Raw genomic sequence first — 16,228 nt, 5'->3', positions numbered from 1 at the left:
CAAAAGACACCTTAAGATTTACTTGTTTCGACACTAGAAATATGTAAACTCAAACCATATGATGAAAGCAAAAGCTCAATCAGCTATGAACAGCAAACAAACTAACTCTTAAGATCAAAACGACACTTTATCACAGGTCTAGATCTAAGAGGCCACAGCAAGACTAGTTCACTTTCGTTATGGGAAACTGCAAATGATATAAGAAATACACAAAGAACAAATACAGTTTCTTTATACAACCGAGGCGGAATAGTGGCAAGGAAAGTTGGTTTCAGATAGGTACATTGACTGGTAACAGGCTACAAAAACAAGGGTGAAAACAGGGCAAGAAACAGCAGGAAACCCTAGTAGCACAAGGCAAGACTGGTTCAGCGCAGGTAGTACACTGTCAGTTTGACATTCAGCGCAGGTAGCCCCTTCGGGAACTGCGCTGAAATGCAGACAGCCTTCACACAGCCTGCACTGAAGAACAAAACTTTCGTTTCTCTTGGTTTCCGGGTCACAGATTGCTCAAAAATTCATAGTTTTTGGCCAAATCAGAAGCTATCAGTCAAGTACACACTAAGGGATGAAAAGGAGGATGAAAAGCTATCACTAAGAGCTATTTAGAGTCCTTGTGGATCAGCTCTTCAAATCATAAACTTGCCCAGAAACTGAGCTAGAGTAGCTGCCCTCTACTTTGCATTTGAAAGATCCAAATGCAGTTCGATTCGGTACTCCCTTTGTTTATGAAATGAATAGCAAAAACACAAACAACCAACAAGATACGATCCCCAGCGGAGTCGCCAATTTGTTGTTGGGAAAAGTATCCAATACGGAATGACCCTATCCCACTCTAAGGGTGATAGTACCTCAGCAACAATCAAAGCAAAGCTATTCGAGATTACTTCTTTATGAGATGTAAGAGAGGGGAGAAAGAGATCCACTAACCGTTGTCTTCCGCTAATGATTGATCCAATCTTCTCTCTTTGCTGCTTGCTCCCAGCTCCTTGCTCTTTCACTGGCCCAGCTACACCAAGATCCTGCAAAATAACAAGAAAGGGAAACTACAAGAAGCATACATTCATAATTGATTCAAGGATTAGAATAAATCAAATATACAAGTATCAATACGCCATTGAGACATGCATATAGAAGAACCTCAAATGCTTTATTAATGGAAGAAGTAAAGTTCAGGAAATGATACAACCATAAAAGGCCCAATCCAGCATCACCTCCCAGCAAAAAGAAATCTCCTCTTCACCTCCTTCAAGCAAATCACCCAATAGTTCTATACTCAAACCAACAGCACTTCCTTACATTCACAAGATTCCAGCCTCCATAGACCTCATGAGAGAGCTCTATATATAGGAGTTTTGGAGAAAGGATGAGTCAGCTTGAGGCTGGCATGAAGCTGACTAGTGTCCTCTCCCACTTCAGTTATTCTTCAGTTCTTGAGTCCACTTGGAGGTTCTTGCTTCCACTTGGAGATCTAAATCCTCTTACTCATCACTAGGCGAATTCCCTGATCCAAGTGTCATTTTGGAAGCTTCCTGGGCATTGACACCTTGAGGAATGACTGTGCCACTTGGCCAATCTCACCCAGCGCAGGTAGCCTTCATTAAAGTTGACATTCAGCGCAGGTACAGAGTGGAGCAGTTGACATTCAGCGCAGATGCTCAGTGGAGCAGTTGACATGATCCAGAATTAGCTTGTTTTTGAGTGTTTTCAGGTGGAGAACTGATATTCAGTGTTGTGGTTTGCTGACCTTGTTCCTCTAGGGGTAGGAACAACATGTTTAGGGACTTTGGATCCCTTAGATTATTGACATTTCATGCTTCATGCTGTAAGGCACAAAAATGTTTATAACAGTACCATATGACCATGTCGCCCCAACTTTGATTTCAAAAAACAAAGTTTCAAAATCTAGTTTTGTAATCTGCTATATTTTACAGATTTGTTGCTGCTGCCTGGTGGTTTGTCTTTCTGTTTTTTTTTTTTTTTTGCTATGATTTACCTCGTAATCTCTTTTTATGAAACCAGTCTATTATATAAACTCGGAATTCTTATTTTAATGTCTCAATGGTTAATACGTTGATAGTTTAAATAACTTGTGACTGCTTGTTTGATAGTTTAATAGCTAGCAACTTGTTTTGTAACTACTAACCGTTGTTAAAAATTCTCTAATGGCTGCAGCTACATCGCTGCCAGCTATTTGTAAAAATTCTTAAATATTTATAGTCATTATGTGCCTAAATTTTTGTATATGCAGCAATAAAGATGGATGACAGTCCTACTTATGTATTAGGTTCACTTATTGGCATTACTGGCAATGAAAAAGAAGTTACGTAATCTTAGATTCATGTTAGTTATTTGTGGTGAAATCGCCTTGAGGGTTATGGTTGTAAGTGTTTGACAAAATGCCTCAATGGCTGTACATTTCATGCTTGCAAATTGTTTGACATAATGCTTCAATGGTTGTAGCTAATTACATCTATGAATTGTCTATAAATATGACTAAGTGAATTTAGGATTTGCAACCAAGGTGTTTTTGGAAATATCTCAAAGAATAAGCATGATGATTCCATTGAATTAAAAATCCATGGAAGGCAAATTGGGTAGGTGAATTGTTGTAATTGTTAGCTCACATATGAATTCATAATAATTGGAAACCACTCCTTTAGAAGTTGAATTATCTTGTTTTTCTTCCCTTTGTTTTACCAAAGAATTCATAGGCATATTATCTAGAACAAAATCAAATTAGTCACTCTTAAACACATTTAATTGCAATAGAATGAACAATTAGCTTATTGGAAATTGTGGTTTGTAAAGATTGATATTATTTATCCCACTAAAGACTCTATCATTTAAATGTGATTTTAAGACTTATGGTTGTAAGTTTTGGATCTTGAGGAACCATGACCCTATAGCTTTAATGAGAAGTTTAATATTACCATGGGTTAGTTAGTTAGTAGAAATTAGTGTGTAGTGTAAAGAATACCAATAAAAATAAAAATAAAAATATAGATATATGACCTTGCATTAACTTTTATGTCTTAAAAACTTAAACTTAAATCGTATTTTGAGTCAGCCTTAGTATAATACTGACGGTTGGTAAGGTTGGTATTTGAGTTATATATTTCCGTAATTTACTTGTGTGTAGTGTTACAAATGGTATCAGAGCTCAGGTTCGTACACTAAGACTCTTTGCGAAATTACGTATGTATGTAATAAATGTGACTTAATCAAAATAACTAAGTAAATGTGCATGTGAACACAGAGACCCGCATCAACACAAAAAGGGGTCAGAATGCAGAGGAGCCCAAGACCACCAAACCAGCCAGAGACAACTTATGTGAATGCCAACCCTGACATATGGATACAACTAGGAGAGGAATCTTGTCAAGATAATGTTGTCCTACTCGAAACTGTTCAGCAACTGCGTGCTGAGATGACAAATTTAAGAACAGACAATGAACGGTTACGACTAGAACAGGAGAGAATTCTTAGAAGTCTATCTAATCGACAAAACCAACGAGAACCAGACCCCAATGCTGAAGATAGAGAGAAAGTGCCAATGGCTCAAAATGGAGAAGACAAAGTTGAGTTAGCTGAAAAACATGGGGAAGATGAAGAAGGACATTTGGACAACATCTCTAACCAGCGCAAGACAAAAAGAGAGAAATTTGAGTTACAAGGAGAATTCAAAAATATAAAACTGTCACTCTTTGAAGGGGAACCTGAAGAGGCAGTGGAAGCTTGGTTAATTGACATGAGCAAATACTTTCAGATTTATGATTACACCGATAAACTGAAAGCACATTTGGCAGTTTATCAGTTAAGAGGTAAGGCTACTCTTTGGTGGGAAGAAATCAAAACTGCAAGGAAAATCGATGGGGAACATGTTACGTGGAAAGAATTTCAAAATAATTTCAAGGATAAGTATTTAACTAAACATTATTATGACAAAAAAGCAAAGGAATTTCACGAGTTAAGATTGGGAACCTTAACCATGGATGAATATGTGAAACGATTCACCTCCTTATTGCGATATGTGCCTTATATACAAGAAGAAAAGGCCAAAATTCAGTGTTTCATTAGTAGCCTACCCAATTTTATGAAGGAGAAGCTTGAGTTTGATTACTCAAGAACCATGGATGATGCGGTACGAAAAGCCCACATCTACTACCAGCAAATGAAACAAAAATATTAGGGACCTAAAGGAGGATTGAACAGGAAGGGAAGGAACCTACCCCCAAACAGACAAACAAAATTTACTAGTGGTAGAAATATACAACAAAAATCTCTCAGAAAATTTCTAGCAAGGAACCAGCCCAAAGTTGCATATTCTGAAAATAGACAGTCGAAAGGAGTTAATAAATTTGTTAATGACCAGTAGTCAAAACCACCTCTGCAATGCTGGGGATGCGAAGAACCCCACTATTACAAAAACTGTCTGCATAAAGCAAGGACAAAACAACTATCAAATATGCAAGAAGCTTCCACGGTTGGGGAAGTGGCGAGGAGCATGCCCATAATTAATGCTGCTTTGGATGACCATCAAGCAGAATATCAACCCACCATGATTGAATGTGAAGGTATGATTGCTAAGAAACCTGTCTCTGTTTTGTTTGATCCCAGTGCTAGCCTAAGCTATGTTAGTCCTAAGGTTGTAGAGAGTTGTCAACTGCAGAGCAGTAAGTTTCCAAAACCATGGTTAGTTCAATTAGCCACTGGGGCAAAAAGAAGGGTAATTGAAAAAACAGAACGTTGTCCTATAACAATTTCAGGACAACCCATTTACGTTGACCTTAATATACTCCCTTTGGGTTCATACGACATTTTAATAGGGATGGATTGGTTGGAAAGATGTTGGTCCCTAGTTGATTGCAAGCAGAAAACTGTAAGTTTTATCACTGAGTCAGGCCAAAGGAAGGAACTTCAAGGAATCAAGACAAATACCAAGTTGTGTACTATTACTGCTAGTCAGCTAGGAAAATGTATTAGGAAAGGCTATCAGATATATGTTGTCCAGGTGGGATTTACGAACTCCAAAAATAAAATGACCTCCTTGGAAAATATCCCTGTTATTCAGGAATTTGCTGATGTATTCCCTGAATCCATTCTTGGATTACCACCCAAGCGTGATATTGATTTCACCATCGAACTAATTCCAGGTGCAGCCCCTGTATCCAGGGCCCCTTATCGCATGAGCATACCTGAGTTAACAAAACTCAAAATGCAGCTTCAGTAACTTCTGGATAAAAAGTATATCCGCCCTAGTGTGTCCCCTTGGGGAGCCCCTGTTCGTACGAAATAAATATGGAACTTTGAGATTATGCATCGATTATCATCAGTTAAATAAACTGACCATCAAAAATAAATATCCCTTGCCACATATTGATGATTTATTTGATCAGGTGCAAGGAGCCAAAGTATTCTCAAAAATCGATTTAAGGTCTGGCTACCACCAAATAAGGATAAAGGAGGAAGACATTTGTAAAACTGCATTCCGAACTCGTTATGGTCATTACGAGTTCATGGTGTTGCCATTTGGCCTCACAAATGCCCCAGCTACTTTTATGAGTTTGATGCACGGTATTTTCTAGCCTTATCTTGATAAATTCGTATTGATTTTTATTGACGACATTTTAATATACTCCAAGAATCAATTATATGCTAAATATAGCAAGTGTGACATTTTCAAAATTCAAATTCAGTACTTGGGTCACGTTATATCAGCAGAAGGAATAGAAATGGACCCGGAAAAGGTCAAACGATTATGGAATGGACCATCCCAAAGAATGTTGTTGATATTAGGTCATTCCTGGGCTTGGTCGGGTACTACTGTCGGTTCATTGAAGGATTTTTGAAAATCGCTTTTCCAATGACCTCATTACAGAAGAAGGGATGTACTTTCTGATGGACAGCTGAATGTCAACAAAGCTTTGAAATACTAAAACACCTACTTACCACTGCACCCGTGTTAAAGGTAGCAGATCCGGAAAAGTCTTTCGTAGTTTGCATGGATGCTAGTAAAGAAGGTGTTAGCGGAGTGCTGACACAAGAGGGAAAAGTCATTTCCTATGAATCACGGAAATTGAAGGAGTATGAGTGGCGATATTATGCTTACGACCTTCAATTAACAGCAGTAGTGCATGCACTTAAAATGTGGAGACACTACCTATTGGGGAAGAAATTTATGTTATTAACAGATCATAGCAGCCTTACAAATTTCTTTAACTAGTCTAGCTTAAATGCTCAGTTTGCCAAATGGACAACATTTTTGAGTGAATTTGATTCCGAAATGAAACCTATTAAAGGGAAGGAAAATCAAGTGGTCGACGCATTAAGCAGGAAATTACATTGTATTTATGAGGTCCAAAACAGTTAGGTACGATAAAACATCCCTGAAATTATAAGAGAAGCCTCCCTCAAGGACCTAGAGTACACTTTTGTTTGGAAGCAGGCAAAGGAAACTTAGTTAAAATGGGAAATACCAGATTTTGAAATAAATTCAGATAAGATCCTCACCTTCAAAAAAAGAATATATGTTCCTAACCAAAATTCTGTCAAACAATTGATATTGGATGAAGTCCACAGGAAACGGTGGGTTGGCCATCCAAGGTACTAGAAGCTATTTTCAGCCATCAAGAAAGGTTATTTTTGGCCCGGGTTAAGGAAATATGTCACTAAGTACCTGTCCAAATGTTTGGAGTGTTAGTTGGTGAAGGTGGAACATCAGCATCCCATTGGGTTTTTGCAACCATTGCCCATTCTGGAGTGGAAATGGGAGACCATATCTCTAGACTTCATCACCATCTTACCTCACACTAAGAAGAAGCACGACTCAATTATGGTGGTGGTGGACAAATTGAGCAAAACCACTCATTTTATACCTGTGAAATCCACTTACAAAACTGTGGAAATTGCAGACATATTTATGAGAGAAATTTTTCGTCTACACGAAATACTGGGGTGGTAATTTTTGATAGGGATGTAAAATTTACATCCACATTCTGGAAAACCCTCTTTTCAGGATTGGGTACCCAGATCCAATTTAGTACGGCTTACCATCCTCAAACAGACGGACAAACCAAACGAGTGAATCAAGTTTTGGAGGACATGTTACGTATGTTTGTGATGCAACAACCACATAAGTGGGAAGACTATCTCCACCTAGTGGAATTTGCTTATAATAATGGGCATCATGAATCACTGGGCATGAGCCCCTTTGAGGTGTTGTATGGGAGAAGATGCAGGGTGCCCATAGATTGGAATAGTCTAGTCAATAAGCTAGCCTTGGGCCTTGACATGTTAGCAGAAATGGAGGAGATGGTTAAGAAGGTTCGACAAAATCTAAGGGTTGCCCAAGATAGGTAGAAGATGTACGCAGATAAAAAGAGGACATACAAAGAATTTCAGCTAGGGGATCATGTATACCTAAGAGTAAAGCCCCAAAAAAGTTCCTTACAATGGAGGGGTTGTGCCAAGTTAGCACCCTGGTACTGTGGACCCTTTCAAGTCTTGGAATGGATTGGACCGGTAGCATATAAGCTTGCGTTACCAAGCCATATCCAGGTCCACAATGTTTTCCATGTTTCCTTGCTAAAAAAATATGTGTACAACCCTCAGCATATAATTAGCTCGGAAAATATTCAGGTAATCAGTTAAGTAGAATACATAACTTTTGGATAAACTATTTTTGAGAAAGTTGTGACTGTGAATTGTGTATGTGTAGGTCAAACCGGAAGGAATTTCTGGCAGAACCTCTTCGTATTCTTGATCGGAGAGAAACCACCTTGCGGAAGCGAGCCATCACCCAGGTTAAAGTGCAGTGGAAGCACTTTGGCCCGGATGAGGCCACCTGGGAAGAAGAGGAATTTATGCAGAAAGCCTATCCGACGTTATTTTCTTAAATCAGAAAGAACACCAGGGACGGTGTTCCTCATATGGGGGGGAGATGTAACACCCCAAGCTGCATGAACAATTACTGTGGTTACTAAGTTTTATTTTACCTTTTACTGCATTAATTTTCTTACTTTATGTTGTTGAAATGATAAATAATTGAGGCTGGAAGGCCAGGATATATTTTTTTACCTAATTAATGAATAATTAGGAGTTAAGGTATTTTAACAAAAACTATTTGAAATAGTTGTTAACCTCCACAAATAGTTAAAAGAAACAGTTACTCATCTGCTCCCGGGGAGAAGGAGATATAGATGGGGAAGGAGTCTAGACAAAGGGGGGATATATCCTTAAGCTGGGTGAAATAAACCAGTGGGAAAGAACTCGAATACAGTCTACAAGGTACAAGACTTGAGGCTGGACAGTGAGCCCTAAGGCCCAAGGTACACGATGTAGATGGACTCATCTCAACTGTGAAGAGAAGGAAGTGCTCGGGGGGAGATTCTGGACGTAATTGCCAGTCTCACTGCTGGGTGGCGAGACTTTCTAGACAGGAACAGAGTTGCATAATTACAAGTATGTGAATAGATAAGTAACTCAGATTTATATTTAGGAAATGTTGGTTGAATATGAAAACTACTAATTTGACAGGCAGAATTAATTAAAGATGTAAATTTTGATAGAATTGCATTTAGGACAGAGAATAGAACTGTATTGCTTACATTCATAAGAGCAGACAGTAAATTTTAGAGACAAGTAATGTTAATGATCGTATGCATGCTGTAGTTATTTTACTGTAACAAATAAACAAACATGAACCCATGAAATTGATAAAAACACTATCATAGGCATTAAAACTTTTATGACAGCAGGTTTAGAATTTCGAATAGATAATAATCAGAAGGAGAAATGAGTTACAGAAGGCGAACATCCTCGAATAACCAGAAATCGATATCTATTCATTCTACTGTTACTTTTAAAAGAAAACAAAAAAGAACTTTTACCAATCAATTACAGAAAACAAGGAGAAACCAGTAAAGGACTTTTACCAATCATTAGAGAATACACCAGTACAACGAAGATTCATTCTTTTTAAATGCGAAAGACTGAAACATAAATAGATTTCTTCAATCTCAAAAGAACACTGTAACTTTAAACTTAAATTAAGTCCATAGTGGCAGAATTGGCTCGACGGCCTGAAAATGTCACAGACATTAAATGACAAAATTCTCGAGTCTAGAAACTTAACGGGAATCATTCATAATAAGATAATCACTGTTCAAAACACTCTTTCAGAGAAAGACACCAAGGATAACCCTCGCTCGAATCATGTAGTGAGCAGTTCAGAACTAGTATTAGCGTCGTGCACAAAACTTAACCAATAAACATGGTAACCAAATAAAAGTTTGGTTCAATGAAATTTGGCATATAGCCTCATTCCGGAAACAACTCTTTCACAGAAAAAATCACCATGTAACTATCTCCTAAACATCTAATGAACCAGTGAGGAGATTCCAACCTGTAAACACCAACGGAGGTCCTTAAACTCTTGAAATACGAATAATGTTGTTTTAACCACGCAAATAGCAAACCAGCTACAGGATGATACCTAGAATCAAATGACAGCAACCTCAAAACTAGATAGGAGTCTAAACCTGCTAGTAATCAAAATTTAAAGGGATGTCGAGAGGGCGGTGATCATACCTGAGACTGGAGAACTCCAGTAGATGGCGATCTGCCTTTAATCCAGTAAAACAAATAGTTAGCTGAGCTGGGAATAGAATCAGCAAGAAACTAATCAAAGAAAACTAAGGAAGGCTTGAATATTAGCATGCTCACCTTCCAGAAATCGACTTCGGTTCTGGCTACCTTCCACGAGATCAGAAAGCCATCGAGCCATCCCTGGACGGTTGGAGCAACCAATTAGACACTGAACCAGATGAAATCCTGAGGCAAAACCCAACCTCAAACAACGTAGAAAACTGGAACACCATAAGGTCGAGTGGATTAGGATACCTCCCGGTGAGGGCACGTTGAAAATCTCCATTGCACGCAGTAGAAATGGTCATGAACCGACCTGATGCCACAAAGGGCTGACCTTGTTGCAGAGCAGTGAAAATGAAAATCCACCAACAACAAATGACTCCACAGTCGGTCGGACGGGGACAGTTGGTTAGATGGTAAAACCCTAACCCTCTACACCGTCGGATCGTCATCCAAATATCAACGAGAGCAGATCGGGCCAGCTATCGCAGGTGAGCCAAACCCTCTGATGATCACATGCAGCGGGTTCGATCATGCTTATGCCGCGTGTAACATAGTACTGGTAGCATTTAACCGAGTTCCAATCATGGTTATCAACACCAGTGGGGAGCCATGTGAAAAGTAAATGCGAGCGATCATAAACCTTGTAAATCACGTTGTAATAAATATAATAAATCAATCTAGATAAGTTATACGGGGCCGTTAAGGTTAATCAACTGTTGTTATGATATATATATATATAGAGAGAGAATGTGTTATATATTTTTGTAATTTACTTTTGTGTAGTGTTACACATAGAGATAAACATTAAAATACTAATTTGCAAATCTTATGTATACAATAGACAAATCTAAGCTTCAACCTGAGCCTATGCAGCAATTTAATCTTCCAACATTTATTCACACATTGATATGCCCCCTCAAGCAAGGAGTGGCTTGGGAATAACAGTAATCAATAGCTATAGAAAAAAAAAATAGAAATAGGAATAAGTCTGGAAAGAAAAAGAAAAACAAAAATAAACCATTTACAGTTTAGAATAAGGCAAAAAAAAAAGAGTAAGAACAAACTATTTATAATAACATAAAAAAACTAGCAGAAACAAAAAGATCACATAAACCTCTTTTTCACTAACGCTTGGAGTGGTGAATGTCTTTGTTCAAGTCCCTGCTTAGAAAATACATTCATTAATTTCATGCCTATTTTGACCTATTAAAAACAAATTAGAAGAAGAACAACTTCTGCCATATTTACAGAAGGCATTATTTTTGTAAGTATATGATCCTAGTCTCTCTTTGCCAGCTGTTGTTGTAAATCCTTATCAATTTCCATCAAATGGTCACTTCGTTGTTCCCCAATTTTAACTTCTTGTATGAATTGATGATTATCTATCTTGGACTCCAAATTTGTTGAGGCCTCTTGAAGAATATGAATCTGTTATTCCATTTCCACTACCTTGTGTAAGAAATGCCTCTTGAAGAATATGAATCTGTGATTCCATTTCCGCTACCTTGCGTAAGAAACAAGCCTTAAAATCCTGTCGTGAGGTATTGATATCTTTAACAAGCCTTTCATTAAGCTCCACAACTTGCATATTTAGTCTTCACATCTTTTGCAGGGTTGGGAGATTTGATAATCTTTGTCGTCCTCTATGCAGTGGAATATCTTCCTTTCATCTTTATCGTTGCAAAGCTCAAAGCAGGATGATACTATTGTCTCTTTTATCTGCTGCCTTTTACCATCTTGGCTCTCAATAATCACAATAGATTTTTCATGGGGAAGGGATTATGAATGATTTTCAAATTCTGGGGAAGGGATTATGAATGACTTTCAAATTTCAAATAGGCGGGACTTTCAAATTTCAAATGAAAGAGACTGCGTCTTTAGGGATGATCCAGGGCGGGATGCTCCATGGATATCTATGTGATGGTCATCTATAGGATCAAAGTAGTGGGATGCTCATCAATGCTTATGTTGATAGTCATCGACGCTGAATCCTCCATGTATCCATGCCATCTAATATGCAAAGTCAAGAGTGTTTTTTTTTGTGTACGACAGTGAGACTGAAAACCATAATTGAAATGGAGGGGCCCAGTAGCCACGTCAATGGTTCTAAGCAACCTGCAATAGAAATAAGTTCACCTGGCTTACGTTTTGTGTATTCTGTGTTTAACCTTTTTTCTTTGACTCTACTCTAGCCGGACTTGTAATTTGAAGTTAGAATACGAGCATCCGAGACAAGTTATACGATTTAAACTTTGTAAGCATCTTGACTCTGAAGTTCCAAGGAGGGTTTGTACATATGCCCTTGTTTGCTACTCTCCCAGGTATTTTTAGATGGATTGATAATAACTATGGTTTCAGATATGTAATATTTTGGAACTTATTTGAAATGAAGTTCGTTATCGTTGTCAGCCTTTAAATCTATTTCTGTGGGTGTTTTCATAAGCATTGCATGAATGAATGCCTTATTAATCAAAGACGCTTTTGATGTGATTGCAATGTAGGCGAAATAATCATTAGGCCTCCTTTGAATATGTTGTTGAATGCTTATTTTAATAGCAGTAGCACTAACAACCAACTTATTAGCTAGCCTTAGTCTTAAATCTTGAAAGGATTTGCTTGCTTGCTGCTGAATTTGGAGGCAAAGACATAAAGCTACGGGGTTGATTTCAAGGTTGGTGATGGGGATGTTGTTGGGAATCTCACTCATGGCAGCCATGAAGAAATCAATGATGTACGGAAACGTTAACTGTAATTCTAAGGTACCCCTTCCAACTCTCTTTTCAAATCCCTACTACCCACTGTGTTGTTTTGTGACCTTCAGTATGCATCATTTATACAATAAAATTTAAATTGAACTGGGCTGTGATTTCAATAATTGCAATTGACACCACCGTCATGATTAATTTTAATTCGCAGCCAACCGAGTTCCTGAATTCACATCTTTTACCCAGTGTAAACAAATGGGTTATGTATTCACAGAGAAGTGGGAATTAGGTTTCCTATTTATTTGGCCTCAAGCAGCAATGAAATACCAAAGCAGAGTTGTGGAGTTTGTGCAGATATTGTGCCATTGCATTCCCTAATTTTTCATGGATTTTCTTACAACACGGTTGAGGCATTTATCAAAAAATGTTTACATATCTTGGCCATAGGCTTTTAATTTTTTTGACAAATATGCTTCAGTATGACCCATAACACTCTTGAATGATCCCTACGGCTAAGAAACCACTAGTGGGGGGATCCTGGCCCCAACTGCATGAAACGGCCTACTTGCATGGCGAGACAGTACACCGAGGGGCAAAACATGTCTCCTCGCCTTCGGAATACCATTGAATCAAGACCTCGTTGACATTGGGCACATTTCTGTCCTGGAAAACATGCATACTACTGCAAATGTGCTCAAGCTCACTTGGAATTAAACCACCCCAGAATTTAAATATTATAAGACATCGATGTTAACAGAAAACTCATCATGAAGCTTGATTCTCCCTTAAGTGGCGGATTTAGTAGAAGGCCCTTAAGAAGGCGAGGAAGGCTGGATAGAGCGAGGGGGGCCTTAGTTGGTCAAAGGTTGAGACTCGATCAGAGCTTTATGGCTGGGTGGATAAAAAGGGATTCGCTTCACCCGGTAATGCGTAAGACCCAAAATCTCTCAATAACATGCTGAATAAGAAAGTCTCGGTATCTATCTAGATGTGGGGTATTGAAACCAGTCAATTGATTAGCCGTTGGATGAAACCAGTGAGTAGTTGCTAGATGAAACCAGCGAGTAGTAGCAGCCGAAGTGTTGAAACCAATTATTAAGTCGGACGGCCCGCAATTCCTAGAAGGGGCGACATTGTTGAGATTTGAGATTCATGACACCGGTTTAAGACAACGAATTTCATACCTAAGGTGTCCCAAATGATTGGTAACAACTTTGTGTTGTTACAAATTACTGCATCTCTCACAAATAAGATTAGGATTGGAATTATGAAATTTTCATAATTCCACCCTTCTCACATTGATTATAAACAAATTTTAGGGTTTCACCTTTTATATATCTCATGTGTGAGTAATTTATACAATCTATTATAATGTTTTGTGAGGTTATTAATGATCACTTTTTATATTTTCCCTAAACCTTCATTGTAACTATGAATATACATAATTGAAAAGAGAAAGGAAATCAAACAATTTATCATTAAACTTTAAGTTAAAAAATTATCAGAGTTATGAGATAAATAAGATTGAGGCTATAAAATTTTCATAATTCCACTATTGCCACAATGATTATGTACAAATTTCATGGTTCCACTTTTTATCCGTGTTATTTTTTTAGTAATTCATATAATCTAATTATAATGTTTTATGAGGTGATTACGAGTCACTCTTTATATTGCCACTGAACCTTTTTAATAACCATGCACATAAATAATTGAAAAGAGAAAGGAAATCAAATAAATTAACATTAACTTTGAGTTAGCTCAAGTCTGTTTGACATCCTAAATGCACATACAAGGATGAAAGGAAGAAAGTGTTTAGTGGGCATGTAAATAGTTTTCAACAAACCGCCTATGTCCCAATATGATAGCCCACAAAATATACCAAGCAAGGTTATCTCAGATCCAAATCGAAGTGGGCGACATTATTAGAACGAGTCCCAACCATTCAGACTATTCGGGAAATCTTTAATTTCCATAATATTGTTTTATATAAATATTATTAGTTTTTTTTTTAAATTCATTTCGGTAAAATATCTCCCATAAATAATATTTTCCATGCTAATTAATATTCATGTGATTTTTTTGGCTTCATTTATTTTTACTCTTCTAGTTTTGATTTCTTCGTTAGAACATATTTTCCTTTTAGAGTATGTCTAATTGCTCTCTACAAACCCAAGAAGACAACAAAATCAAAGTAAGAAACAACATAGATATTCTTCCATGCATGGGAGGTGTTCTATAGGTAAGGAAGGAAGAGGAAGGGAAAAAAAGGAAAGTAGCCCGCCACTAGAGGAGTAACCAAAAGGAGAACCTCTTCTTTAGACACTTCTTCCATATCAATGTTTGCTTACCCCCCTGAGGCCAAGTGGAGGCATGTTTGATTATAAATAGTTTGAGAGAAGAAAAAATAATAGCTAATGTATTATAAGCATGGAAGTATGGTTCGAAAAATATGTATATTTATTTATTGGGAATAGCTTTATCCAAGTTATTGATATACTTTTGAGGTATATCTAAAGCCTCCATCATCAAGACTACTAAAAATATTATCATCGAGTTTAAATTGAGGTTTTAATAAATTAAAAATAAGAATACTTATATATATATATATATATATGTGAAATTTATATAATATAAATAATATTATAAAAAACCAAGATAGTTACATCTTAACCAAGGATCCAAGCTAAGAGAGAGAGCAAAGCGACTAACAATGATATCGGAAAGATAGTGCATGATTCTTTTAAGTTTTTTATTATTGTATTTTCTTTGACATGATTGATCCAAAATACAGGTTTAATATTTTACAACCAATTATTTTATTTTTATTTTTTTTAATTTAGATATTTTCTTAAACACAATCCAATGGGATCATATTTAAGAGACAGAGTGAGATGGAGGGGGGATAGAGTGAGGGAGAGAGACATGGAGGTGGGAGGGACAAGAAGAGAGGGGGGGGAGAGGGGAGGAGAGAGGGAGGGAGAGAGAGATGGATTTGGAGGGGGAAAGAGAGGGAGGGAAGAACAAAGACATTAAGAGATCGAGGTGGAGAGAGAGATAGAGTTGGAAAGAAAGAAAAAGTATAGAAAGAAAAAATAGAGAGAGAAAGGTGGAGAAAAACTCAAACTATTAACGAAAATAAAAAAACCGTCCCATTTTCGTTCAATCTGACCACATTTCTATTCATTCCAATCACACCAGGTACACAAGTTTATGGAAAAAATAAGTGAAACTTTCTTGATTTCATTAAAATTGACCACTATTCTCATTCATTCCAAGACCCCCTCTAGCAAGATACAATTCACAATGAGCTTGTCTTGTCTTTTGCACAAGGTCCAACAAAGCTGACCAGCTTCTACATATTTGGTGTTTTATTTAATTATGAAAGCTCTATGGAGTGTGAATGCTTAAAAACAAATATATCCACCCTAGGGACTTTGAAAACCTTTTTTCAATTACATTGTTCCAATCTTATGTACTTTGGATAAAATTGTGTGAGAAAATAGAGGTTTAGAAATCCAACCACAAATCCATATATCCATATATGGATTTTTGAAATATTTTTTCAATTACATTGATCACAATATTTACTTGGCTAGAAATGAATATATTTTGCATAAAATGGTGTGAGAAAGTAAAGGTTTAAAAATCCAACGACAAATCTATATGAATATATTCTAAAAAAATTTACAAATTAGCTTTGAAAATAATGGAAATTTTGTTATGATTATGATAAAATTTAGTAAAAAAAGTTTGAAAATCTAAGTTACAGCAATCAAACTTCAAAACTTTAGGTACTTCAAAATTTTTTGATAGTACTAATCCATTTCTACCATACAAAACAATTCGAATTTTTTAACTTTCTAATT

At 37.0% G+C, this 16,228-nt stretch overlaps 1 protein-coding gene across 1 annotated transcript; it reads right to left on the bottom strand.

The window, feature by feature from the left end:
- Nucleotides 1–9,020: 9,020 nt before the first annotated feature.
- Nucleotides 9,021–10,067, bottom strand: LOC149238152 (uncharacterized). Its single transcript, XM_089366931.1, has 3 exons — nucleotides 9,727–10,067; nucleotides 9,592–9,626; nucleotides 9,021–9,496 (listed from the first exon to the last, which is right to left on the bottom strand). Exons 1-3 carry the CDS (start codon nucleotides 9,932–9,934, stop codon nucleotides 9,380–9,382), a joined length of 360 nt encoding a protein of 119 aa, XP_089223057.1. The 5' UTR covers nucleotides 9,935–10,067; the 3' UTR covers nucleotides 9,021–9,379.
- Nucleotides 10,068–16,228: the final 6,161 nt, after the last annotated feature.

This window comes from Pinus tabuliformis, chromosome 8 (assembly GCF_031772625.1).
Source record: "Pinus tabuliformis cultivar Carrire ecotype Pingquan chromosome 8, CPIR1, whole genome shotgun sequence".
NCBI classification, from domain to species: Eukaryota; Viridiplantae; Streptophyta; class Pinopsida; order Pinales; family Pinaceae; genus Pinus; species Pinus tabuliformis.
The sequence above is the reverse complement of the archived record's forward strand: the minus strand, read 5'-3'. Positions and strand labels throughout refer to the sequence as shown.